General features: G+C 43.4%; 1 protein-coding gene across 1 annotated transcript in view; it reads left to right on the top strand.

The window, feature by feature from the left end:
• immp2l (inner mitochondrial membrane peptidase subunit 2) overlaps nt 1-25,781 on the top strand; it is a 210,543-nt gene that overhangs the window by 9,254 nt on the left and 175,508 nt on the right. The window contains exon 2 of the mRNA XM_087844576.1: nt 12,783-12,924. Within this exon, the coding sequence (XP_087700702.1) occupies nt 12,790-12,924 (135 nt within the window). The 5' untranslated portion in view covers nt 12,783-12,789. The remainder of the gene's footprint in view (nt 1-12,782; nt 12,925-25,781) is intronic.

Below are 25,781 nucleotides of genomic sequence, written 5' to 3'. Positions count from 1 at the left end.
GACTGAGATGCTTTTCTTCATGTTGGAAAACCCTCCAATGTGTCTGAATTCAAACACGCCATCAGGTGACCTCCACGTGTATACATCGCCAAAGGATGGACTCTTTCATGAACAATATTCAGGTGAATCTGTTTCAGACTGGGACGGTGTAATTAAAGCTTCAGCCGTGTGGCTGCAAACAGTTCAACGCGTCCACATCGAGCACCGAGAGTCGCTGTGTCACGTCGTAGGACTGGAGGTGTCTGAGGAGAGTGGCTTCCTGGGGTGAGTCCTCCTCTTTGCTGAGGTCCTGCATCACAGAAGGGCCACGCTGGTCTGAGTGGAGCCTTTAGGACCACAGTGAGCTCAGTCTGTGGGTGGTGCTGGGTGCTCTGACTCCACAACGACAGCACAGCTGCTTGTCGATGGTGCAAAATGTCCTTCCTTACCTGGAGAGCTGACACAGTTTGTGAAGCTCTGATCAGAAGAACACAGCTGGGCGGCCGTGCCTGCTGCAGCGATTTCCTCCATCTCTTCCTTTAAACATGTGTCTGTGTTTATTCATCTTCATCTCCTGAACAGTTTTTCTGCAAGAAGGCTGACCTGCAACAGCTGACCGTCTGTTATCAGTTGTTGCCACACCCATAGATAAGGTTCGCCCTCTTCCACATCCTCGTATTGTTGTTGCTGAGCAGACTGACACCCTGCATGCTGCATGTGAAACCAGCAGAGGTTTTACATGCGCTGTGCGCTCTTCATTCTCTTTATTACAGATCAGAACGTATCGTATGTAGGGCTGCCACGATTAGTCGACTGTCAAAATCGTCGACGACTGATTTAATAGTCGACGCGTCGTTTGAAGCTTTGTAAGATCCCAAAAGACGCAGGAATAAGTAGTAGGATTTAAGAGTGTAATAACGGACTGAAACAGAAGATGGCAGCACTGCATGTACAAGGATGCCAGCTGCCGTTAAACCCCGAAGAAGAAGAAGCTGTGCCCCAGAATTCATAGCGCAGCCCAGCTCAGTTTCCAACAATGGCGGCAGCTAGTTAGTTTTAATATTACTCTTATTATTCTTTCTGGGTCACAAAATAAACGTTTAACATATTTTCAGGCGAGAATGTAGCTGTGTAAACCTCAAATATCTGCTCAGTTTATCAAGACACCACATATTTTCAAAAGCGCTCCGACGTTTTCGGAGACGTCTGTTAGCCGCTAGCTCGATAGCTAGCCGGGGGCTAGGCTAACTAGAGCCGTGAGAACACCGGACTCGTTTTCAAACCCACCGCCGTCTTTCGCTACTCAGGTTAAACATGATATATAAGTCACTTAGATAACTTAAAAATGTTATTGTTTGGCTTTTTTCAGTATTTTATTTGTTCCTGAGTAAATCGGTTTGGCTGAGATTAAAGTTATAGTTTTTACACAGCTGAATAAACGTCAAGCAGACAGCTGATTATCAGAAGTGTGAGATGCTCGAGAATTTACTCCGGTGTCCTGTTATATTTTAGATAGCAAGGAGTTTATTAAACTTCACCGAAACAATCTGCAAATGTCATTAAAATTTAATAAACTATCATCTTGTCTTTATTTTTAGTTAGCACATACCTTAAACACTTAAAGCTGTAAGCTAATGATAGTTATATAAGAGCAGATGCTGCTGGTGCAATAAGCTGTACGTTTTACGTCCAATGGATGATGATCTGATTAGTCGACTAATCGCAAAAATAATCGGTGACTAGTGACTATCAAAATTATCATTTGTGGCAGATCTAATCGTGTGCACATGCTGGGTGCAGTTTGTAAGCAGCACTCACTGAATCCTAACAACAGTTTGATGAATAAAGAGTTTCTCTTTCAGTCTTCTGCTTGTGCAGATGAACACACCATGTTTTTATTCTTGGTTCTGCTTGAGCAGCTTTGCACGAGTCAGATTATCAAAATCATCTCTCTTTATCTCATTCTGCACCTTTGTATCTGAAGCCATCGGGCACGCCTGCTCCTCATATCCTCGAGGAGAAAAGGGAAAAGCCAGCCTGTGTTCAGAGGAGGAACCAATCCTTGCTTTTGAAAGTTGTTAATCCAGTTAACCCTGGAAACAGAGCAGCTCGTTCATGCCTGTGATGAGTGGACGGACACTTCTAACTCATATTTGAGATGATTGCATATCCACGTGTCGTACAGGATGTAAATCTCTCCTGTTACAAGTGTAGTAAAAAGCTTCTGTAGATGGAATAGAAAGCGCTGGACGGGCTCATTAGTGTCAGATGTTACAGATGTTATCAGTACGGCTCCGTTTCTTCCCCTCAGCAACAGCAGATCATTTCTTTGCCGTGAACTCTCGCAGCTGACTGCTGTTATTTGTGGTTTGTTTGGTCGCGTAATAATAATGAAAATAACGAGTTTACCTGGCAGGAAATGCATGAAATCAATCGACGGTGCTCACAGACACAGATGTCTGAGATATCGTTCTCACACTGGCCTCAGAGGCAGCTCTGCAGATTGACGCCGTTTGTGTTCATGAATGGATTTTGCTGGTCGGCCGTGAGGTTCGTCCCCCTGCGGCCTGATTAGCTGCCGTCTTAGTCGTAGTTTGCATCTCTTGCACAGACATTACTTTCATCACCTGCAGGCTCATGATATCACTGATGTCACTAACACCGGTAGCATTGATTGGCTGTTGTCAGCACAGTGTTACGGGTGCAGGTTTACAGAGAGCAGTAATTAAAACTCATCTCGGCTGCCTCGGGCATCCTTCTTCATCACCCGGATCCTCCCTCAGCACCACAGCCCTCTCTTTCCTAAACCTCCATCATACTTAGCTGTGGGTCAGGCTTCTCCACGGCCCCCCTCCCGCTTCCCTGTAAAGCCCAGAACTGCTGCGGAGGCAGAAGTGGAAGCTGGTTTGTGGGGAAATCTCCCAGCGGCTGGCTGTAATCAGCGTTCCTGCTGCCTTGCTGCATCCTCCCCTGTGGATTTATCGGTCTGGAAAAGCTTTGGGACGCTAACATTAGTCACCGGCTGAGATGGAGTCCAGCCCAGAGACCCAGAAATTCAATTCCAGCAATTGGAGCAAAAGCACAGCACAATGTCTCGGCTTGATAGCGGCCGATACGCTGACCTCAGGTCTGCTCCGGGGCTCAGCGCTCGCTGAATCTGAAATTTCTACCGTCTGTATCTGGCTCATCTGAATAAATTGAAGCGGTTAGTGGGATTGGGTTTGTTGAGCTCCTGACAGATCTCTGAGAAGCTGCTTTTCGACATAAAGAGGCGTCCCCGAGCGCACACGGAGCATCGCTCTCTGACTCTCGTTGCTCTTTGAAAGCAGCAGCTTTCGCTTCGTGCCGCTGCAGTCTAATAACCCCAATAAGTGTTTGTTTATGATAACCTGCCTGGTCTGTTGCCACGGCTCGTTACAGAGCTCCTTCTGCACGTCGGGCACCGCCACGAATATCAATGCGACAGAGAGATGTGCCGCGTTCACTCGTTTGTCACCGCGTCAACAATATTAATGCCTTTCCTGCAGACTTGATAAAGACTGCTCCCCCAGCGGAGTTTAATGTGCTGGAGCGCAGTTGTCACCACGGTGTAAACGAGCCACGGTGGCGTGGACGCCGGGTTCCTCAGACGGGCCCTGAGAACCACAAACCTCTCGTTCTCTTTAAGCCAGACGTCTTCATGCTGCAAGATCTTTGTTTTTGAATCTTCAGCTTTAGTTTCCATGTAAAAGGAGCTAAAAATGAAAAAAGAAGTCGCAGATTTGGTGTTTTTTTTCTCCAAATTCACTCAGGATGAGAACAAACTGTTAACAAGTGTGGCTCAGGATGCAGATTTGACATGTTTGTGTTGTTATTACGCCTGCTTTTGATAAATTACTGAAAAATGTCTGAGAACGAGGCGAGACAAGCGAGAACTTGACAGCCACTCACAGCTTGTTTTAAGAGCTCTTTGTTAGCAGGCCTGTGTTTATCTGAGCTTTCTACCCATGAAAAGCAGCTGTGAGAATGTACGGTGTGCGTGGAGAGTCCTTCCTTTTATTAAACGTGTCATAATCAAAAGACATTGATTTTAGTAGCTCGTCAAAGCTGCTGATACTGAGTTTGTAGAGTCTTTAGGGGATGTTCTTGACCATAAACTGTGTTTTGAGCCTCGAGCTGATGCTGCTACCAAACAAACAAACTGTTGTTTTTAAGGAAAATTCGATCTTTTAATGTCTCATCTGAAATGTTTCCTTTGTTTTACAGAAGTTTTATTGAATCTGTTCTTTCTGTATCGCTGCTTGGTTTGGTAACACGACTTTGAAGAACAATGTTGGGACTTTTAGTAAAAACTGTCTGCAAACTCTCAGGGCAAGACGTCCATCTATAACCAGCACTGAGGAAGGCTCGTGTTATTGTTAATTGTTCGAACCATCCACTCCACAGTGAGTTTGACATGTTGCCCTCGGGCTGTTGTTGAGCACCTGTGAGGAAAAGACTCCAGATTTCCTTTATCCCGCCTCCTTAATGGTGAATAACGGTCTCGTTTTGAGCTAGCATGCTGCTAGCATCATGGGCAGGTTTTTGACGCCCATCAAATGCAAAGCAGGAGATGAAGCATCACTGAATGTGTTTCCAAACCAACTTTTCAAGCCAAAGACTAGAAAATATGGTGAAGCATGGCTCCCCTTTGGCTTCACCTGCACAGGTGCTGAGGTAGGTCTCCCTGCAGGATTGGTTTTCCCTGCGTGGGGGGACGCGAACATTTTTCTTGTCCAACAAGGGGGGGCCTAGCAAAAAAAGTTTGATGTAAAAGATGGATGTGACACAGCAGTTCCAAGGCACGCAAAGTTTCTAAATCCCTGGTAGCCCTTCAGGCAGAGACTCTTCAGTCTTTGGTAGCCCAAAGTAAATTTAAGTAGCCCGAATAAAAGAGAGCAACTTTTTGATTGATGTTTTGTTTCCTGTTTTGTTTCCGTTACAATGTTATACATTAAAGTATAATATTGTAACAGAAACAAAACATTAATCAAAAAATTGTTGAAACACAAATTGCAACATTGTATAAAAAATTACAATCATCAACTCAAATACTTGGTTCTAATTGAACAGAAATTTATATGAACTTGTAAGAACTGTGTAGGACATGAATCAGTCTGTAGATCCTGAATTTGAAATTTCCACTGAAGTCACGGGTAAGAGGCAAGTGGAACCAAGATCGAGGCCATTTGCTTTTTGAAGTTTGCAAAGACTGCTACATTGTGCCAATGGTAGTTCACTCTTTGCAACATAGTAGCTGTTCTAAACAGATTTTCAGGTTTATTTTTAGTTTGTTTTTTGCAATTGGTGTTTGTTCTGTGAAAGATATTGCAGACTGAGCAATAATGCATTTCTTGCATTTCTCATGGGTTCTGATGGGGTCTTCCTTAAAATGACTGGTCCCAGTAACAAAGGCGCTTGTCGACTCCGAAATCGAATGAAACTCACAACACACCCGGCAGAACATCATGTTTTTAGCTCGTCATGTTGCAGCCACAGAAATTCTTTTGTCCATGAAACCATAAAGCTGCACTTTCTTTTTGCCTCATAGTCTGATTTGTCATAACTTTTCCGTTTTGTGGTAAGCTTTTCTTTGGCTGTCCCTTCTTCACCCTGACCTGTCTTATTTGGCTCAGCAGAACTAAAATATATATCCTGCTGCTTTTACACACGTACTTACATAACGCTCAGCGATTCTCTGCGATCAACCTCTCATATGTTTAAGCTGCGGGAGATTTCACTTGTCATGTTTGCATAGTAAGCTAACGATTGATAAGACGATGTCAGAGGAATTGGTGCGCAAATGATCGTCACTCACCAATCAGTGCTGTCGCTCTCTATACACAGTTCGCGCGATCACAAATTCAAACGCGATTTCAATATGTCACATATTGAAAGTGGCTCATCGATGCCAATGACATAATTACTCAGCTACATTTTGAAAGAATGCAAAAGCATTGACATATATTTTTCCTTCCTATGATAGCCCGACGGGCAGGGCAGAGATAGATTTTGGTAGCCCGACTGGAAAAATCGCTAGCCCCGGGACGTCAGGCTAGCGATTTTCCCAATAAATGTGCGTTCCCAGCCGGTTGGCCGGCGCTTGCTGAGTGAAATCAGTCTCAGAGGTCGGACAAGCAACTGTTTTTACGCGTTAGCAACAACCACGGTAAACCCAGCGTGCGGCTCCGCCGTCCGCTTGTTTATTTTCACCTAAACCTTTCACAATAAAGCTGAAGATTCTGTTGAGATTTTTCAAAAAAAACTGAAATGATGACAAACACAAAGACCAGACCAAACAAATCGAGGACCTTGTTCCTAAACGAGGGGCTCCCTCTGTAGCACGGACGTGGTTCGGTTATAAAACCGTCCCCACCTCAGACTCAAACTCGTCAAACCTCTTCACCCACCTACACAAGAATCACGTGACAGTGTGGAGAGGGTTTACGCATGGGAAGCAGCAAAGAGCCGTCAGGTGCTCCAAATAAACCTTAGACTCAACGTTAGAACAGGCTTTTCCTCGCAGCACGCCGTCTAATAAATACTCACACAGAAAACTGTTACAATTTATGTGTAAAAATGTATCGTTTCATGCATCGGTTAAAACACTCGACTCCAGCTACATGACGCGCAGCTGGAAACACTTCACGCAAGTCGAGCTGCCCGAGATTCACAGAATTTACAGAAAATGTTACATTTTTGTGATTTATATCGTTGTCGTGACGATAGATGTTTTATATCGGGATATGAGATTTTGGTCATAACGCACAGCCCTAATCTGAAACATAGTATCAAGTAGTGAAAAATAAGTACTAAAGTACCTCAAAACTGCAGTGATGATGTAGTAGTACTACTGTGTGAGAAAAACTATTCAAGTACTTCCTGTTTTCAAATCCTCCGATTTATGGTTGAAAGACTGAAAGCTGAAACTAGTGCAGTAAAAAGTACTTTTACCTGTAAAATGTACAGGAGTACACTAGAGAAAATACTCCAAGTACCTCAAACTGTCGTTACACGTGTCGTAAATGTACTACAACACAGCCTGTGACCCGGGAACGGAGTACTGCGATTTAATGTTTACTACTTCAAAAGTTTAAAAACAACAAAGTAACTGCAGTAATAATGCAGTAAAAAGTACAACATTTAATGTAGTACAGAGTATTAGTAAGATCAGATTTAAATAATTCAAATTCAAATTCAAATTCAAATTTTTATTTGTCACATACACAGTACGATATGCAGTGAAATGCTTGGACAACTGCTCGTGACCTAAAGAAAAAAGAAAAGGCTATGAATAAGATAGGAAATAAATATGAAAATAGAAAAGGGTAAATTTAACCAGGAAGGAATAAAATAAAATATAAAAATTAAGTTAAGAATGAGATAACTGTACAACACAAATTAGAATGAAGGGTAAATTTAACTGGGAAAGAATAAGATAAAATATATAAATTAAAGTTGAAAATAAAATAACAACAAAATACACAGTATAGAAATATATAAGAATGTATGAATAAATATAAATATATATATACACAATAACAGCAGCTGTACAAGTATTAACTGGAAATGAAGAATATAATGTCCAGTGTTGTGCAATCCACATTATATAGTGTCTTGTGCAGTGCAAATATGCTTAAAGTGGTTTAAGTGTTTAAGTAAATACTCATCGATGTCGTCGTTCATCAAGTACTTTCCACCACAAACGTGGACAAGTACTTAAAAATACTTAAAAATGTAGTATTCAGATAAGCTGAGTGCAGTAAAAAGTACTTTTAAAGCAATAAACAGAGTATTTTATTTTATTTATATTTTAATTCACAGAATTTTTGTGATAAATATCGTTGTCGTGACGATAAACGTCTTATATCGGGATTTGAGAGTCCTATCGCACAGCCCTATTTCATATGTCTCAAATAAAGACGATATTCCCGGACACACCACAGCACGTGCTCTGAAGAGTCGAGTGTTTCAAGTATTTTGACATTTTGTACGTTTTCAGCATTAATCGACAGAAACGAGTTTGTGAATCCAAACTTTGTTACTTTGTTAAAATGATGAAGCTGAAAAGTTTTGTGCCCGCGTCCGTGAGCTGTGAGCTTCGTGTGACTGTTAAACGCTCTTTTGCTGGAAAGCTGCAGAACTCAGTGAAGCTGCTGAATTATTGATAATATGCATTTTTTAAATTAAAACCCAGAAAGAAGAGCAGTTTGGGGGCGTCTTCCTATTAACAGGAGCTGTATATTATGATGTGGACATTTAGCTAACAAGGGGAGAAGCTCGTTTTTCATCTACCCGTCACTTTGATGTGGGTCTCGCTGTGTCAGCCATTTAAATGCGCCGACAGGAAACCGTGGGAAACAAGGTCGTTTTAATGCGAGCGCCGCGTGGCTCCGAGGTGTCGGCGCAGAAACGATTGGACTGTAAAAGCGAGCGGAAACCTTGAAGCTTCCTCTGATCATTCGCTCTGTGGGTGAATTATGCGGCTGGCTGCGTGGACGTGTAATGGCAATATGTTCACGTCAGGATGGATTGTTATGGTAGGATGGGTTTTCTGCACCGGCGCCGGAGTTTCCTCCCTGCAGCACATGGCGGCTGACTGATGTCTTAAAAAGCCCGGCGGAGGCAGATCGCTGTGGTTAATAAGATGTAACGTACACGGAGGCCGTGGACGCTCCTGTATGCGAGGAGGCTGCAGCTCTGTGGTTGCTGAGAAGTGTCCAAGCAGACGCTGCTATTCTCATCATGTCTCACCTGCTCTTCATTCTCTTCCTTTCCCAGGTTCCTGCTCTGTCACTCCAACCCTCTGCGTGCCATCAATCTTCTCCGTGGTCGTCTTCGTTCCTCCTCCCTCTCAGCCATCTCCATTTTCCAGTCATTGCTCCTCCTTTCAGAGTTCCTTCTCTCACCTTTACACTCCTGCCCTTCCTTTCTCTCTCGCTGCCTCCTACGATGCCTTCCCCCTCTCCTCTTCCTTTGTCAGTAACACCACCACCGCCCTGTTGGCCAACAGGACAAAGTTAGCCTGACTCTTTCCACATTTCCCAAATACACCAGATCTAAAAGTCGCTACCTACCTGTGAAGCACAAACACAGCCATGAACACGATGATGTGACCTGACAGCATCTCCAGCACTTCTGTAAAATGATTTCTGTGAGCCGAGCTGCTATCAAGGGATAAATAAAGCTAGCAATTCCCCGAATGCTACAGTAGTGCTTTAGCCTGAGTCGAGAACTGACCTGATTGTGTAATTTATAAATGTACATGTAATTATTTTATCGTCCGGTTGAACTTCTCTGGTTGTGTGTCTGCTGTCAGTGTTTGTCTCCATGGCTGCAGACAGATTCCCCTCAGGGAGAAATCGAGTTAAACCTGAACGTTGTCCAAACACCAAATACACCTGTAGGTTGTTGCCCTGCTCCACTGTGTTTCCCTTTGTCAATGCGCTGCTGGTAAAACCCTATCAGCCCTATTCTGCTGATGGCTGTTTAGTCTCTGATTGGTTAACTGTCAGCGCCCAGTGACAGCAAACAGCCACCTTTTAAACCGCTTCATGAAGCTAAAAGCTTTACGTCACATATATAGGAGACATTTCACCCCAAAATTCCCAATATTTAATCGAGTTTTCTGTGAGTTTCGGACGTATTGGCTAGAGGTGGGAATCACCATACATCCCACGATACGATATTATTGCAATTTTTAAAAATATTTTGCGATATTCAGATTCTGTACATAAAGGTAAACTTTATCAATATTCATTTTCTCTAATATCAAAGTCTCACACTCAGTCTTTCTCTCATTTCAGTTTGATTGTTGACAAACTGAACGGTTTGTATTACAGTCTAGTCCAACTTAACTGAATCAACCATCTGGTACAATTATAGCTATTCTGAACTATGCAGTTTATGAAAACTATGCAGCCCCTTCAGCAACTGAAGAATTTGAAAGTAAATTAAAACAAAATATAATTTTACATTAAATAAAAAAGTTTTAAACTTAATTAAAATAAAACATGTCTTAAATTAAAATAAGTAAACTGTCATGTTTATTGCTGCCAAAAACAAGTTAAACACATTTGGACAGTGAAGGAATGTCAGGATTCTTGCTCAGAAAAAGGATCAACATGCTCTGAAGTCAGAGCACAAAAACCTTTTTGTAACAAAATATCGATTTCTGCTGTCCCTGTATCCATACATTATTAGCAAACAAAATATCACAATGCTACACAGTATCCATTTTCCCCCACCCCTAGTATTGGCTGTAGATACGTCTCCCTACAATATAATGAAGCTAAATTGCTGTTGCTGTGTGCTGCCCAGCAGTACGACCACCAAACACGACTCGGTTACTCCGAAAAAGCTGTAAAAAAAGCTTAAACTTGAGCTCCATGAACATCAAACACACTGTTTGGCCCGTTCGGTCTGTGCGTCCCTGCAGACCTGCTGATCAGGTTGATGTTGTGGCTCTGTGAGCTGCAGGGATGCTGGCTGCAGGTCGAGAATCGGTTTGTGTACCGCTGCGCTCGCCCAGCACTGAAAAGCAGCAGCTGCAGCCCAGAGGTGTGGAAGTCCGCAGACCTGACGAGGCAGCTCATCAGTCCGTCTGCAGCAAACCTGAGTGCACAGAAGTCTCCCGTAAACATCTCCTGCAGGTTTTTCTTCTTTGCTGAAAACTGCTTAAACTGGAACTCGAGTGCAAGTTTGCAAGCGAGATGATGGCAGTTTGTTTACTTCCACCTACAACTTGGAGCCAAGAAATCAGTTTTTCTTGGGAGCGTTTCACACTAACAGGGTTTCTGCAGTCTGTCGCCTCACAGTACTGAAAAAGCTTCCTGGTGTTGACCTGCAGTGTGCTGGTAAACCGCCACGTTGAATTGAGACGTTGAATTAGAGGGAGACACAGATTAACTTTTTTAATCCCTGAATGTGTTGACGCGGCCTCGCCGACACTCTGAAAGCGTGGAGTACAGTGTGCTTTGATGATGTTTCATCTGAAGTCTTGTGATGTGGAGGTAATAGCTGTGGCACATCTCCAGAGTGAGGACGGCCGACGTGGAGACGAGGCTGTTAGCTGTTAGCCGAAGGCAGCGGTGCATGGCTGCCGCCGCCGCCAGCTGCTCGGTCATTTCACGCCTGTCTGGGCTTCCTGCACCAGCAGAGTGGATGAAAAACTGTCAGGAGGGGAACGGCGTTCGCTGTCGCCAAACCTGCGATAAGAACTCGCAAAAGGACGACTTCGTTCTGTGGCGAGTTTTTGTCAGTCAGGGTCGCTGGTTTACCCGCAGCAGGCAGGGCCGTCTCTTAACTTGGAAAGTATAACACAGTTTTCTAAAGAATGCAAACAGCAACCATTTAGATTCACACACACGACTCCAAATATCTATAATGTTTCAAATATAATGGTTAAGGCAGATTTAGATGAATATTTGTCTCCACCAACAGCTCGAGTCTCCTTTGTTTTCACTTTAATGGCGCACAAAATGTTCATTTCCACTGATGCTTTTGTATCAAACATTGCAGAACATCATGTTGTGTGCTGCAGGGCTCATTGTTCTTGCATCTTTATGACCTGTTGCAGTCCTGCTGCAGGTTTCATCTGCATGAGTGCTTCTGCTTGATGCTTTCAGACAGTTTTGGAGGTATAACTGGATATGTGCTAGGGGTGGGGGAAAAAATGGATACTGTGTAGCATGGTGATATTTTGTTTGCTAATAATGTATCGATGCAGGGACAGCAGAAATCGATATTTTGTTACAAAAAGGTTTTTGTGCTCTGACTTCAGAGCATGTTGATCCTTTTTCTGAGCAAGAATCCTGACATTCCTTCACTGTCCAAATGTGTTTCACTTGTTTTTGGCAGCAATAAACATGACAGTTTACTTATTTTAATTTAAGACATGTTTTATTTTAATTAAGTTTAAAACTTTTTTATTTAATGTAAAATTATATTTTGTTTTAATTTACTTTCAAATTCTTCAGTTGCTGAAGGGGCTGCATAGTTTTCATAAACTGCATAGTTCAGAATAGCTATAATTGTACCAGATGGTTGATTCAGTTAAGTTGGACTAGACTGTAATACAAACCGTTCAGTTTGTCAACAATAAAACTGAAATGAGAGAAAGACTGAGTGTGAGACTTTGATATTAGAGAAAATGAATATTGATAAAGTTTACCTTTATGTACAGAATCTGAATATCGCAAAATATTTTAAAAAATTGCAATAATATCGTATCGTGCGTTAAGTATTGTGATAATATCGTATCGTGGGATGTCTGGTGATTCCCACCTCTAACATGTGCATGACCTTGGCACAAGCATTGTTCCAACAGCTTTACTTGTTGTTAAAATGCTTCTTGTCAGTGACTCTTGTGCGACTGGAAGCCTCCCTCTTGTTTCGTTTTATCTAAATTTTCTAAATTGCCTGATTTGCATTTTCTTTGTCACAAACTACAATTTTGGTTTTTGCAAATCTGTTTGATCTATGAAACCTTCACCACATTTTTCCTTGTGAATTTCATGCTCATCGCTCGTAGTCATGTGGAAAACATCCATTTTCAGGTCAATGACTGATTTCAGTGTATCTGAAAGGTTTCACGTGTACTTTTCCACTTAACACACCTTATTTACCTTTTTGCTTCCGTGTCTTTCTCTGGTGTGTTTCTATTAATCTCCCACTGCTTTGCCCCGCCTCCCCGCAGAGATCAATAAAGTTTAATCTGTTTATTTTCCTGCGTGTTGTCGCGGTCACCTCGACTTCCCGCTCTCATGTTCTTCTTCCCTGTCCAGATCGGCGATGGCTCAGCAGGCCACGGCGGGGCGACGCTGCCTGCGAGCGTTCGTTAGCGGATTCTTCGTCGCCGTCCCCGTAACCGTCACCTTCCTCGATCGATTCGCCTACGTGGCACGAGTGGAGGGATCGTCGATGCAGGTGAGATATCACAGCACATCCGCTTATCAGGGAGAAGCTCGCAGCGTCTGCTCGCAGAGGTCAACGGGAGGGCAAGCCACGCTCTCTGCATGTCTGACTTTACAGATAAAGAGCAGGTCAGAGGTCGGAGCATCGTCACAGCGTGCTGAGGATTAGGAAGTATGAAGCCTGGAAAGCAGGTTTCTAACTGAAAACTCACTCAGGACCATTTTTTAGCTGGAAGCTGCTCACGTCCTGCGTTTCTCTTCTTCCTCGCACAGCGTCCAGTTTGGCAGCTGATCCTGTAAAGTTTGAGTTTTAATCATTTCAGTGACTTCAATAAGAAATGTAAATCTAAATGTTGGGTTTTATTTAAGCTCGACCTGTTCTGTGATTAATATCCCAGAAGCAGGAAAGCGTGGAAAACAAAATGCAGCAAGGAATTAAGAGGTCGCTGCTGATCACACGCTCACACGAAGGAAAAACATTCACCAGTCCTCCCAGGAGTGGACGTCCAACAGCCAAGAGACTCCACAGCCTCAGTTTGCATGTTAAAGGTTAAAGGTCACGAAAGTATTACGTGTTTGTAAGGTTATCAGGAGGAAGCCTGTTGGCTCTAACTCGGCAGCACAGCTGAGGTTTGCAAAGCTGCATCTCAACAAAACACTTCTGGAACGATGTTCTTTGGACGCCTGACTCCAAACATCTCGTCTTTTTGTCTTATTGTTGGATAAATAAATAACGATGCGTCTTTATCATGACCGTATGTCCGCGTCACTGCTCTGCAGGAGGTTAGCAGGCAGACTCTAGGGATGCACCGATACCGGTACTGGGTATCGGCCTCGATACCACATTTTCTAAAGTACTCGTACTCGTTAAAAGTCCCCCGATACCGAGGACCGATACCACGGTCTGAGACCTGTCTATGTTTGAGCGGCATGTAAGGGGTTAATCACAGGCGCCGAGTGCCCGCCCCCAGGCCCCGAGTGCCCGCCCCCAGGCCCCGAGTGCCCGCCCCCAGGCCCCGAGTGCCCGCCCCCAGGCCCCGAGTGCAGCTCAGAGCTGGGAGAAGGCGAGGCGAGACAAGTCAGCCGTGTGGAACTATTTCAAAGTGAACGAAGATGCGAAAACAAAGGTGGACTGCAAATTGTGCTCAGCAAAATTGTCCAGAGGCTCTAAAGGTAGCGCATTTAACACAAGTAATTTAATCAAGCACCTAAAATCCCAACACGACAGCGAGTACAAAGAGTTTACCCACGCTTATTTACCCACGCTTATTTACCCACGCTTATTTACCCACGCTTATTAGCACAGAGGAGCATAGCTGATGCTATAGCAGTGGGACGGAAAATAGTTGGGCATTTTAAACTACTCCCGCCTCGAGGACGTTCAGGGACAGCTCAACCAGCCAATAAAGAGACTGCAGCAGGACGTACAGACGCGCTGGAACAGCACGTATTACATGCTCCAGTCCCTCATTGAGCAAAAGCGAGTGCTGGGCGTGTCCGAGCACGAACTCCCTGACTCTCTCACCGCTCACCAATGGGCTCTTATGGAGACGACTGTTGCCATCCTCGCCCCCTTTGAGGAACCAACTAAAAAAGTGAGCAGCTACGACGCACTAGCCTCTGATGTCATCCCAGCTGAGACTGTGCTAGTGAGACTTCTAAACAGAGAAACAGACGAGTAAATACCTCTCAGCCCCATGTAGCAGTGTGGAAGGTGAAAGGCTTTTTAGCTCAGTGTCACACATTATAGATGAAAACAGAAACAGTCTGACTGCTGATAACGCATAAAAGCTACTTTTCTTAAAAAAAAACCTGCCACTCACTTTTTCTCTCCATTAAGTGAGTCATCTTAGACTTGATGTTAATACCTACCTCAGTTGCACTGACTGCCACAGTTCTATGTTGGTGGATGTTGTTAGTTTATTCAAATATTGTGCACTAAATGGTAAAGATGTTTATTAATGCCCCTTGTGTTGTCCAAAGCGGCAGAGTTTACAATAAACTAAAAACAATACTTGAGTTGCACTGTCACTGTTTAAATTGTTTTTTCATAATTATTTATTCTGTAATATGTTGCATACAACATGCTTTTCATTTTAAATAAATGTTCTTAATTCCAAACTAGTCCCTTGTTTGTTTGTTTTTTGTTCAATTATAGGACTAAAGCTGTTACCTGTAAATTTAAATCATGTTTTTATTAAGTACTCGGTATCGGCGAGTACTGAAATGCAAGTACTCATACTCGTTTCCAAAAAAGTGGTATCGGTGCATCCCTAGCAGACTCCATAACTCTGTGTGTCCTGCTCACAGTCTGTCAGTAGGAGGAGCTCTTTTAGGACTTAATATACTCATGTTCTAAACAAGCCTCGTAGAAAAATCCTGACCATGAAAAACATGACAGACTTTAAATAAATACAATGATCGTTACAGTTTTTATAATGTTCTTTCAATGCAGGGTTTCAACTAAAAGAATCCAGTTTTACACACAGTAAACATTTACTGTCAACATGACACACACACGTAGAAAGAAACAGAACTGGCCAATGAGTGGCGTCAAATCCAAAATAAGCAAAATATTCCTCATTTCATTATTTAATACTTCAGTGGAGTCATGGTCAGAAGTCTCCATCCACTCCTTGGTAAAGTGGTGACACATCTGAATCAGAGCCAAACTGTCAATGTTCAGGACCCACCCAGGATCAAGGCTGCTGTGGACTGGAATCTGCTGGAAACCAGTGTCACTTCCACAGTGAAGCCAGTCTCACAGGAGAAAGAAGCTCCTGCTCCAAAATCAATGAGGTCAACTGAAATCTGCAGCTGCCCACGTGGACGAGCCAAACGGCGTCTGGAGAAAAGTTTGATGGTCAGACGAGACAAAGGTGGAGCAAAGGTGAGGCTTTCAACCCTGAGAACACTGCAGCTGTGACGCATGGCGGTGGTAGCATCACGCTCTGGGCTGTTTTACTGCCAGTGCTGCAGGTACACAACATAAAGTTGGTGAAATCATGAAGAAAGAGGACTACATGCACATTCTTCATCTCAAATACAAAGAAGGTTGAACCTTGGATGTAGTTGGGTGTTCCTGCAGGACAACGATCCCGAACAACCATCAAAACTGATTTTGGAGTGAAAGCAGAACAACATCAAGCTTCAGGAATGGCATTCCCAAAAGACAAAAGTTTGTGGACCACAGGAGGAAAACCAACCAACTAAATGACTGCCAGTCCGTCCAAGAAGAGCGGCCAAATATCAGCCAGCTGGAAGCTTGTTGTTGGAAAAAGCATCTGGCAGAGATGTAAGTGGCTAAGAGGCATTTAACCAAATATCAGGGGTGTATGTATATATTTGAGCCTGTTTGAGAAGAAATGAGCCAGTTCCAGGATGGATGAGTTTCTCTGAGTTAATGTTACGCAGTAGTGTGGAACGTCTTTCAGAGCTAAACTCAGAGAGTCTTCAGGATTTCAGCGAACAATGAAAGAGATTTCTTCCTTCTTCATTCACTGCTGGACAGAAAGGTTCACACATGCTCTGCTGAGCTTCTGTAGTGCACCGCATCACATTTCGTGGGAGAAACAAAGACTTTAAGTCACGACCTGCTTCCCTGCTCGGCAAAGAGGGAAGTATTATATTTAAAGGTTGCAGGCAGTGCGGGTGGCCGCAAACATCAGCGTGCACAGATGCAGGCCTCTTCATCCAAACGGTAAATAAAGCTGCTCTCCTCTCACATGAGGAGTCTGCTGGGTTTTGACCGACTTGTTTCCTGTCGTGCAGCTCATTATCCCTGACATGTGTTGCATTATACATAAAACAATCTGCTGTCTATTTTTAATGAGCATGAATTTTAAAGCTGCGTGTCGCTGCGTGTTGTAGAGTCTTGTAGCTGCTTTCGCCCGGGTCGTGACAGCGACCTGAGAATCTAATCAAATCTTAAAGCATTAGAAATAAAACCATACAGCGGTGTTGGATGAAGGTTGAATAAATGAGATGTTTACACTCACTGTTTCTATCCTCAGAGAGAACAGAGCTCCTGCGCTGCTTTGGGCTGTAATCTGTTGACGTCATGCTTTGATCCATTGGGAATTTGTCTCTGTGACGCCTCAGTGAGGAACAAGAAGGAGAGAAATGGAACAAAAAGTACTTATTCCCTCAATAAGTAGAGAGAACGTTACAATGACCTGAGCAGTAAAATCATGCACTGCAGGCTGCTTTGGTCTGGAGTGTATTCGTCTGCAGACTTTCTAATGGCCAGCAGGGGGCGAAAAGAAGTTTGGTTGTGTAGAAGCCAGCTATCTATGTTTGTATCATATCTATCTAATAGACTCAGACAGTGTTGCCAACTTAGCGACTTTGTCGCTATGTTTAGCGAGTTTTCAGACCCCCTTAGCGACATTTTTTCTAAAAAGCTACTAGCGACAAATCTGGCGACTTTTTCTGGTATTACTGGAGACTTCTTTATGACGACTTTTCGACGTCATAAATAAGTCGCGTATCGCTCTTACTCTCAACAGGCAGCGGTGCTGCCTTGGGCACCTCACCCGTGCCAAAGCGCTCCCAGGCGGAGGATAGTCCTCCCCCAACTGCTATGAGGGCAGGAGACGTTCACACCTGTGCGTCCAAACAGCAAATGAATCGCTCATGAGCGAAGCCGCTGCTCCGCACTGACTGTAACGCAGTCAGTTCTTCTTTTACTGTTATGTTGTTTTGTGGATCACAAGGTTTAAAACTACTTATAAACACACACTCTCACACACAAATTAACTCCACCAGAGTGCCAATTTCGGGTCACTTTTGCTGGTCCAGGCCTGGATAAAGGAGCAGGGTTGGAATTGTGACATTAAAAAACAATAATTGCTAAAATAAATTTAATTTGTAGTTCTAAATAAATTCGAACTGCATTTAGGACGTTTTTTACTCACTTTATGTGTCTTCCACGAAGTTATTTCTCTCTCCAACAGCGTAGGTTACAATTACATTAGCATGACATTAGCATTATGCAAATTAGGCGATGACGTCATTTGGCGACTTCTAGCGACTTTTAGGACAGCCAATAGCGATTTTCCTTACTGAGGAGTTGGCAACACTGGACTCTGATTTGTTCACACACTGAGGTTAATTATGGAGTTCCACAGGGTTCAGTGCTAGGACCAATTCTGTTTACATTATACATGCTTCCCTTAGGCAGCATCATCAGGAGACATAGCATACATTGTCACTGCATACACTTTTTCTGACAACATAAAGCAAAGAGGAAAACCAGCACAGAGAGAGCAGTCGCCATGGTGATGGCAGCTGTGGCTACAATGTAGCTTGCCATCGCCAGTGTGTGAATGTGTGTGTGAAGCGCTTTGGGGTCCTTAGGGACTAGAAAAGCGCTATACAAATGCAGGCCATTTATTTATTTATTTTTTACTGTAGAAACATGAACAGGTAGAGCAGAAGCTCATCCCTTCGTTACCTGTTGAAGTTCAGCAGCTGCTCACTTCATCAGGTGCTGGTCTGGGGTCAGCATTTACCCAGCTTTAACATCACTCTCGGCTAGCTTAGCGTTAGCATGCTGTCTGCATGTGCTTGCAAAGAGCTGAAGTTGTGTTAGCAGTGTAATGTAGCTGTGTCTGTCCTGCAGCAGTCTCCACTTCACCGTCGCGCTCTCATCCTTTTGTGCAATTAAAAATAAAAGAACCACTTTTTGATTCCATCCCTACAGATGACACCCAGCTCTATCTGTCCATGAAGCCAGGTAACACAGGCCAGGTAATGCTAGCTTAGTGTTAGCATGCTGTCTGATAACACACACCAATGAGTGAAACTGCAGGAATGTCTTAAAGACATAAAGACTTGGATGGCCGCTAACTTTCTGCTTCTTAATTCAGATCAAACTGAGGTCATTGTATTTGATGATGATTTACTTCAGAAACTTAAACAGGTACAACGGATGCTGCAGCCTGACTGCTCATCCATTTGTTACCTGTTGATGTTCAGGGTCTGGCTGCTTCACTCTGGGTCTTAGCTAGCTGCTAGCTTAGTGTTAGCATGCTGTCTGTGCAGATGCTAGCAAAGAGCTGAAGTTGTGTTAGCAGTATAACTGCAAGTCCTGGAATCAACTTCCACTTTAGCATCATGAGCAAGGGGACGTCACGGGTGCTGCACGATTTCTGTCCGTTATGGTGTCGTGTGATACAAGTGGTGGTGACTGTTGACCCAGTTTTAGCTGTGGGACAGACGGCCTCACATCTGACTCTAAAACGTTTTGGTATACAGAGGAGTTCATGGTCCTTTCAGTGACTGCACCGAGCCCAAATCACCATCCCTCCACCGTCGTGATGATAACTGTTTCATTTCCTCCAAACGTGCAGCTGTTCATGCCGCTGTTTGTTCCAGGAGTCTTGTGGTTTCTTCATTAATTTGTTCTTTTTAGAGAGAAGCAAGCCATACTTGTTCAGTCTTCTTCCACTTGTACGTTCATGAACTTTAACCTTTAACATGCTGAGTTAGAGTCTGAGATGGAGCTCTTGGGTAGACTTGCTAGAACCTCAACTCCTGGAATGATTCTAGCATTGTGCTAACAATCCAGAATGATATGGGCCTTTAAGGTTTGACACAGAAGTTGCAGGGTAGTTTCTCTGAATCTTCAAAAAGGCAAAATGAAACTAATATAGTCAAAAAAGTCCAATCCATGTGTTTCCAAAGCTGTCTAGTTTCATAGCTACCCTGTATAGGATAGTGTATATGCCATATATTCTGGATAAACCCACGTCAAACCGCTCGGCTCCATTCGCTCCAGCAGAAAATGTTTGCCTTCTGGTTGAATTCAGATGCTATAATAACATTTTACTGGTAAGACAAGGGAGTAACGATACAAAAACTCGGCCGCAGAATGAAATGTCAGCGCTCGACTGCCGTGGAGTCTTAATGTGGCCGAGCTCCATGATTCGTCGGTCAGGTCAGGAGAGTTTGTTTGGTGAGTGAGGATGAGCGGCCGTGTCCCCGCTGCTCTGCGTTTACTGCAGAGCACGGCTCTCTCCTTCTTTTCATGACTATTGTATGAATTTCCCAGAGAACCCACCCGAGGGATCAATAAAGTTTCATCTAGTCTACTTTCACATCATTGTTATAAAATCACGTTTCTTCTCTTTAGCCGCGCTGGTTAGCAGGACTCGCTTCAGAAGTGAAGTTGCAGACAAAGTGATTTCATTGATCCACACAGACAAAATGCTCTATGACAACTTATTAAAGAACACAAATGAGAGTCAAAGATGTTAAACCAGCCTACAAAAAGTCGAGCATGCACCTGGATGCTGGGACAAGCTCGATTTGTGGAGCCACCACTCTGCAACATGATCCAAAGATTCTTCTAACAGCACCCCAGAGCATGTCTGCACAATATTCGTCCGTGACAGTGAGAGCAGTGAGTCTGCTGAGTCTGCAGGAAACATTTCCCTGAAGTCAAACGGCTGAATGTTTAGAAAAAGACTTCTGCAGCAGCCTCGTCGCAGAGCACTGAGAGACCAAGGCTGTGGAAAGCACACAGAGCGAGCGGTGTGTGTGTTTGTGCGTGTGTGTGTGTGTCATAAACCCGTATGCACGGTTGCAGTGTGAGGACCCGTCTTGTGCACTTGCTCCCTGTAGCAGTGGCTGAATGTTGAGGCGTGTTTGAAGGTGAGAGCTGGGTCAGGATTATGTTATTAATGGTTGTATTTAATCTTGAACTAAGTCAACAGGAAATTAATTCGAGGTGAAGTCTCCGATTGTTTCATCCTTTCTGCGCTGCTTGGATTGTTGTCATGGAAACAGTGCTTTCCAGCCTCCTGAGTATGTTTGTGATCATGTCCTGCTCGACTTCTTAATTTATGATGAAGAAAAAAGCAACAGTTTAAAACCAAAAACTTCAGTTTTTTTCCTATTTTTCTTATTTTTTTAATGTTTTAATGAATTTTCTCTCCGTGAAAGGTGAAAGGTCGAGCGCAGGGTTTGCCCAAGTTGCTGGGAGCACCTCAGGTTTCTGTCATTGCAAACGCAGTTTCACGTCTCACCTCAGCTGTTTGTTTTCTTATTATTTTATTTATTAGAAAAGAGATCAAACAAAAAACAAACGATAAAAAGAAAATTGTACTAATCAGTCAGTTTCCCTGAGACCGCATCAATTATTTGGTCAAAGAAACAAACACACCTGAGCTGCTGGTATTGCAGGTAAAGCCTTCGTCTTTCCCTGATTAGCACAAAAAACCAGCAAAAAGTCAGACAATTTAAACAGATACGTAGTTAGCTTACAGAGTTTTATCACAGGTGTATCGAAGAGTCGGGGTACACCTGTCACAAGTCTGCAGTAACTACATACATTTTTTAGACATATTTCTAGTTACAGATTTCAGAGGTTTGTCCCTCAAAACTGTAAATGAAAAAAAGTTGCACAAAATAGTTTACAGGAAATGTATCTGGAGTGTCTTTGTAGTTTCATTTTTGAGATATTTTTTATAAACTTTAAGAAAAATGAAAATAAATATTATTTGATAAACAAAAAAACTGCATCAAAAATAAACTATTTCCAACAGTGAAATTTAAGTTTACGCCTCCCAGAAACTTTACAGACAGACATAAAGTCAAACATGACTCTGAAAACACCAGTAAACCTTTGAAATGTCCTGCAGGGAGAAAACTACATTTCCCACAGAAAATGGCGTCACTTCCGGTTTTCGAAGGTAATAGCGGCCACGCCATAGTTTGCGCCGACATTTATTCGATCATAGGAAGTGCTATGAACAGCTGATCGGCAAAGTGTGTTTCTGGATTTTAATGGTTTTGGTGTTGCCAACGCTTTTTATGGGATTTTTGCAAACAGCCATTTGTGGATGAGACCTTGACCTACGACAAGTTGAATGTATGTTACGTAAGAACAACTCGTTATTATTGCGTCTCTTACGTAGTTGCAATTTTACTGGCATTTAAAAAAAGTTACACAAAACAGAGCGTGCACGCTCCGATGGGCTTAAAAAGATGTGCTGGTGACATTAATAAGTTAACTTCCACAGTCTGTATTATTATTAACATTTTTATGCTGTTTTTGGATCCAGAGAATATGCAGGTCACAGCTTTACTTCCTCCAAACTGACTTTGTGTTTCACTGCGACTCTCGCAGGCAGAGATGGGCAGGCAGAGACTGTAATCTGATTACTTTTTTCAAGTAACAAGTAAAGTAAGGGATTACTATTGCAAAAACTGTAATTAGATTACCGTTACTTTCCCGTAGGAACGCTGCGTTACTGCGTTACTAAAACCGTGATTTTTTGCGAGAATGTCTCATGACAGTGACGTAAGCGAGTGCGACGTTCGTGACAACAGCTGTGTGCAGATCAACAATGGATCATATATCGAGTGCAGAGAGAGTATGAGCGTGCAGCGTTTAAAGCGTGGAAGTACTGACCTTACTTTGAGTTTGATTCCATAAAAAGTGACAAAAACATTAGTGTCCGTTGTGCGTGGGAAGAAAACTTCTTTTTACAGCGAAAAAACCCCTAAACTTCCAAACAAGCACCGAGTAGCTACGACGTAATGGGAAACTCACAGAGAAACTCGCGGATTCTTCCACTGACCGCAGCACACCTGCACCAGGGTAACCCTCCGCCTACCCCCACTCCTGCTTTGCAGGTGAAAATAGAGCAACAGGACCGCTAGTCTTTGACTTTATTTATTTTCTGCTGTGTTTTACTTGCATCTATTTGAAAGACTGAGTGTAAACACACAAAATATTTTATTTTATGTGCTGGAATGTGCAGAAAATAAGTTTAAATGTTAAACTAATTTCTTCCAGTCAGAGAATGTTGCAGATAATTAAATGTTTGCTTGATGCATAAAGTTAAAAGATTAAAACTAATAAAACAAGTTTTAAAAAGAGACTTTTCCATTTGATTACATTTTGTATGATGATTATGCAGAAAAAGTAGAATTGGGCTGAAAGATCTATCACTTTATCACCTATTCAGGTTGTAAATCGTGTTTTTAAAAAGTAACTAAGTAACTAAGTAATTAATTACTTTTGAAAATAAGTAATCAGTAAAGTAACTGGATTACTTTTTTCAAGTAACTTGACCAACACTGGTCGCAGGTCTGACCTCCGTCTTAAAGGCCACATGATTGCATGTTGGTTGGACACGGTTGCAGTAGCGTTGGTCGTGCTGCGGTCTCTCTGCTGCAGCTGGAACAGAAAGCGCCACACAAACCTCTTTAAATCAGTTCCCTCCACCCAGAACATTAACTTCATTTTAGCTCACAGCTTGAAGGCGTCACTTTAGATACTGACCCAGAAAGTAAAAGTAAAAATCATTAAACTAAACAGCACTCTTATCAGCAGAGTGAAATGTTTGGGGTGAAGGTCTCAACACTCTGAGCTGCTCTCTAAGTTTTCTAATAGTCAAACCAGTAAACCCGGACACTGTCCCATTAAAAGTTTGTGTTCAGCACTTTGGAACAAACCGAAAGTCTCAAAGTGCCCGAGAGGCTCGCTCACAAGGCTGAAGTAGGTCAGACAGGCAGTCTTTTTTAAGACAATAAAGAACTTTAAAGAAAAGTAAAAGCATTTTAAAATCAATACATAACCTGACAGGTAACCAGAGAGAACAGGAGTGATGGGCAGAAGGTGTCATCAATCATCCCACACATGGGAACAAGCATCAGGGATTTGGGTTTCTTGCACCTGCGTGAGTGTGACGGAATACAAACGCTGTGTCGGAGGTCGTGCTCCTCCTGAAGAAAGACTTCAGCCAGAACATGGTGTCCCGTCTTTAGACGTCAACGAGCTGACTTCCTCTTTAGTCTCCTAAATCCTCTTTTTCGTGGATGCCTGCAGGGCGAAAATGATTCTAACACCTGTGAGAACAGCACCGATCATTTTAACTGACGGACCATTTCTAACTATCAGTGATGTCTCAGAGTGAGTTTATGGGAATGCAGTTCAGATCAAATCACAACATTTACATGTTTACGTAAAGACCCTACAGTAATGTAACAACACCCCAGCAATTAGACCACCCCAATAAACCTGCGACAGAACCAGGCTCGGTGAGGCGAGGGAGACGTTCCAGTAAAATACTTGAAGCTTCATTTGTGACGTTTTTATTGGAAGAGTCCGTGTGCCGTGCAGACCGGGCGGCGTACAGCAGTGACCTTTGTTTAAAGACGTTCCCTGCAGTGTTTTGCTTTTTTTAGACTTTAAAATTCAGGCATGTGTGTCCTCTAGACTTTGCAACATGCATTTTTAATGATAAACCCACAGGTGGTTTCTGCAGGGTCGAGGAGGTAATTTCCCTTTTACAGAGGTCGCTGCATCGTAACAGGCAGCAGTGCGTCTGTATTCTGCGTCCGGGTCGGTCCAGATCAATCAGCTGCAGTCTTTCAGATCTTCTGGGAAAGCAGAGTCACAATCAGTGCATCATTATTATTGTGAAATATAAATGTGGCTGAAGCTGGTGAAGTATCCATCTCTAGCTGATCAACCGAACTTACCGGCTAACAGCGTTCATATTTATTTCGGGTCTGACAGGAAAGAGATATTCTATCAATTACCCGGCAGGCGTGAAATGGCCTGCGCACGCACTGTTAAATGAAAGAGCTGCCGTGCGTCATGTTGCATGCTGGGCTTCGTCACGCATGGATCCTCTGATGAAGTGACACGAACAGAGTTGTAAGAGTAATGATTTTGTTGTTTGTGGTAGTGTCAGACAAGCAAGGGGAGGGTTATCGGCGAGCGTGTGATAGAGCTGTCTCAGAGGACACGGGTATGCCCAGCGACAACATGGCGAGATGAAATGTTTGGTTTAGAGACAGCCCAGCTGGCTGTAAACTAACCACGTGGGATCTGTCTTTACTCTCAAACATCATTTCTTCAATACAAAATATTGGAAACCTTATTTGTTGCCACGATTTATCACCCAAACAATTTTCGGCTGCTTTTGGCACTCGTGGCTCCGTTACCCCTCTGAACGATGCTGTGCGTCCAGATGTGACCTGGTCAGTCTTGATGTGGGTTAGGGCTGGTGTTGTGTGAGCCAGATGTGGCATGAAACTCTTAAAAGTCATTCAGGCTGACAGATCATCCACCTAAAGTGCAGATTCCCTGACCAGTTGCGAGTAGTTGGCCGCCCAGGTGATTTGTAAAACCCAGTTCATGAAGACTGGCGAGTGACGCCTTGGCAGCAGCCAGTTACTGGGTAAATGGTAAATGGTAAATGGCCTGTATTTATACAGCTCTTTTCTAGTCCCTAAGGACCCCAAAGATGGCAGCTACATTGTAGCCACAGCCGCCCTGACAGAGGCGAGGCTGCCGGACACTGGCGCCACCGGGCCCTCTGACCACCACCAGTAGGCAACGGGTGAAGTGTCTTGCCCAAGGACACAACGAACGAGACTGACCAAGCCGGGGCTCGAACTGGCAACCTTCCGATTACAAGGCGAACTCCCAACTCTTGAGTTTGTGAGTGGTTTGTGTTTGTGCCCAGTTTGTGAGTGGTTTCTGGAGACGGCTGACTGCAAAAAGGTTTGTGGTTCTTCGCCTAAAACCAGAACGGCCCCAAAGATGCCAAAGATGCATAAGGCCAAAGCTGACAGCTCTGACTTCTTCTTAAATGAAACTTTTGTGCTATTTCTGATGTCTCTTTACTCTTGGTTTGGGTTGTTGTCATTTAGGCACAAACTGCTTCCTTAGGCTCACAGATACTCGTGGTTTAGGGTGAAACCTAAACCTTACAGAGACAGTTTAGGAGCCACGTCTTAGCTCCAGCATATAAAGTTGGGCAGCTCACCAGTGGCTGGCTCTGAAATGTGAAATAATAAGAAGACCTGAATCACAGCCATTGTTCACAGCTGTGAAAGTTGATTTTC

The sequence above is a fragment of the Neolamprologus brichardi genome, chromosome 7, assembly GCF_056152115.1.
Source record: "Neolamprologus brichardi isolate AB-2024 chromosome 7, ASM5615211v1, whole genome shotgun sequence".
Lineage (NCBI taxonomy): Eukaryota > Metazoa > Chordata > Actinopteri > Cichliformes > Cichlidae > Neolamprologus > Neolamprologus brichardi.
The sequence above is the reverse complement of the archived record's forward strand: the minus strand, read 5'-3'. Positions and strand labels throughout refer to the sequence as shown.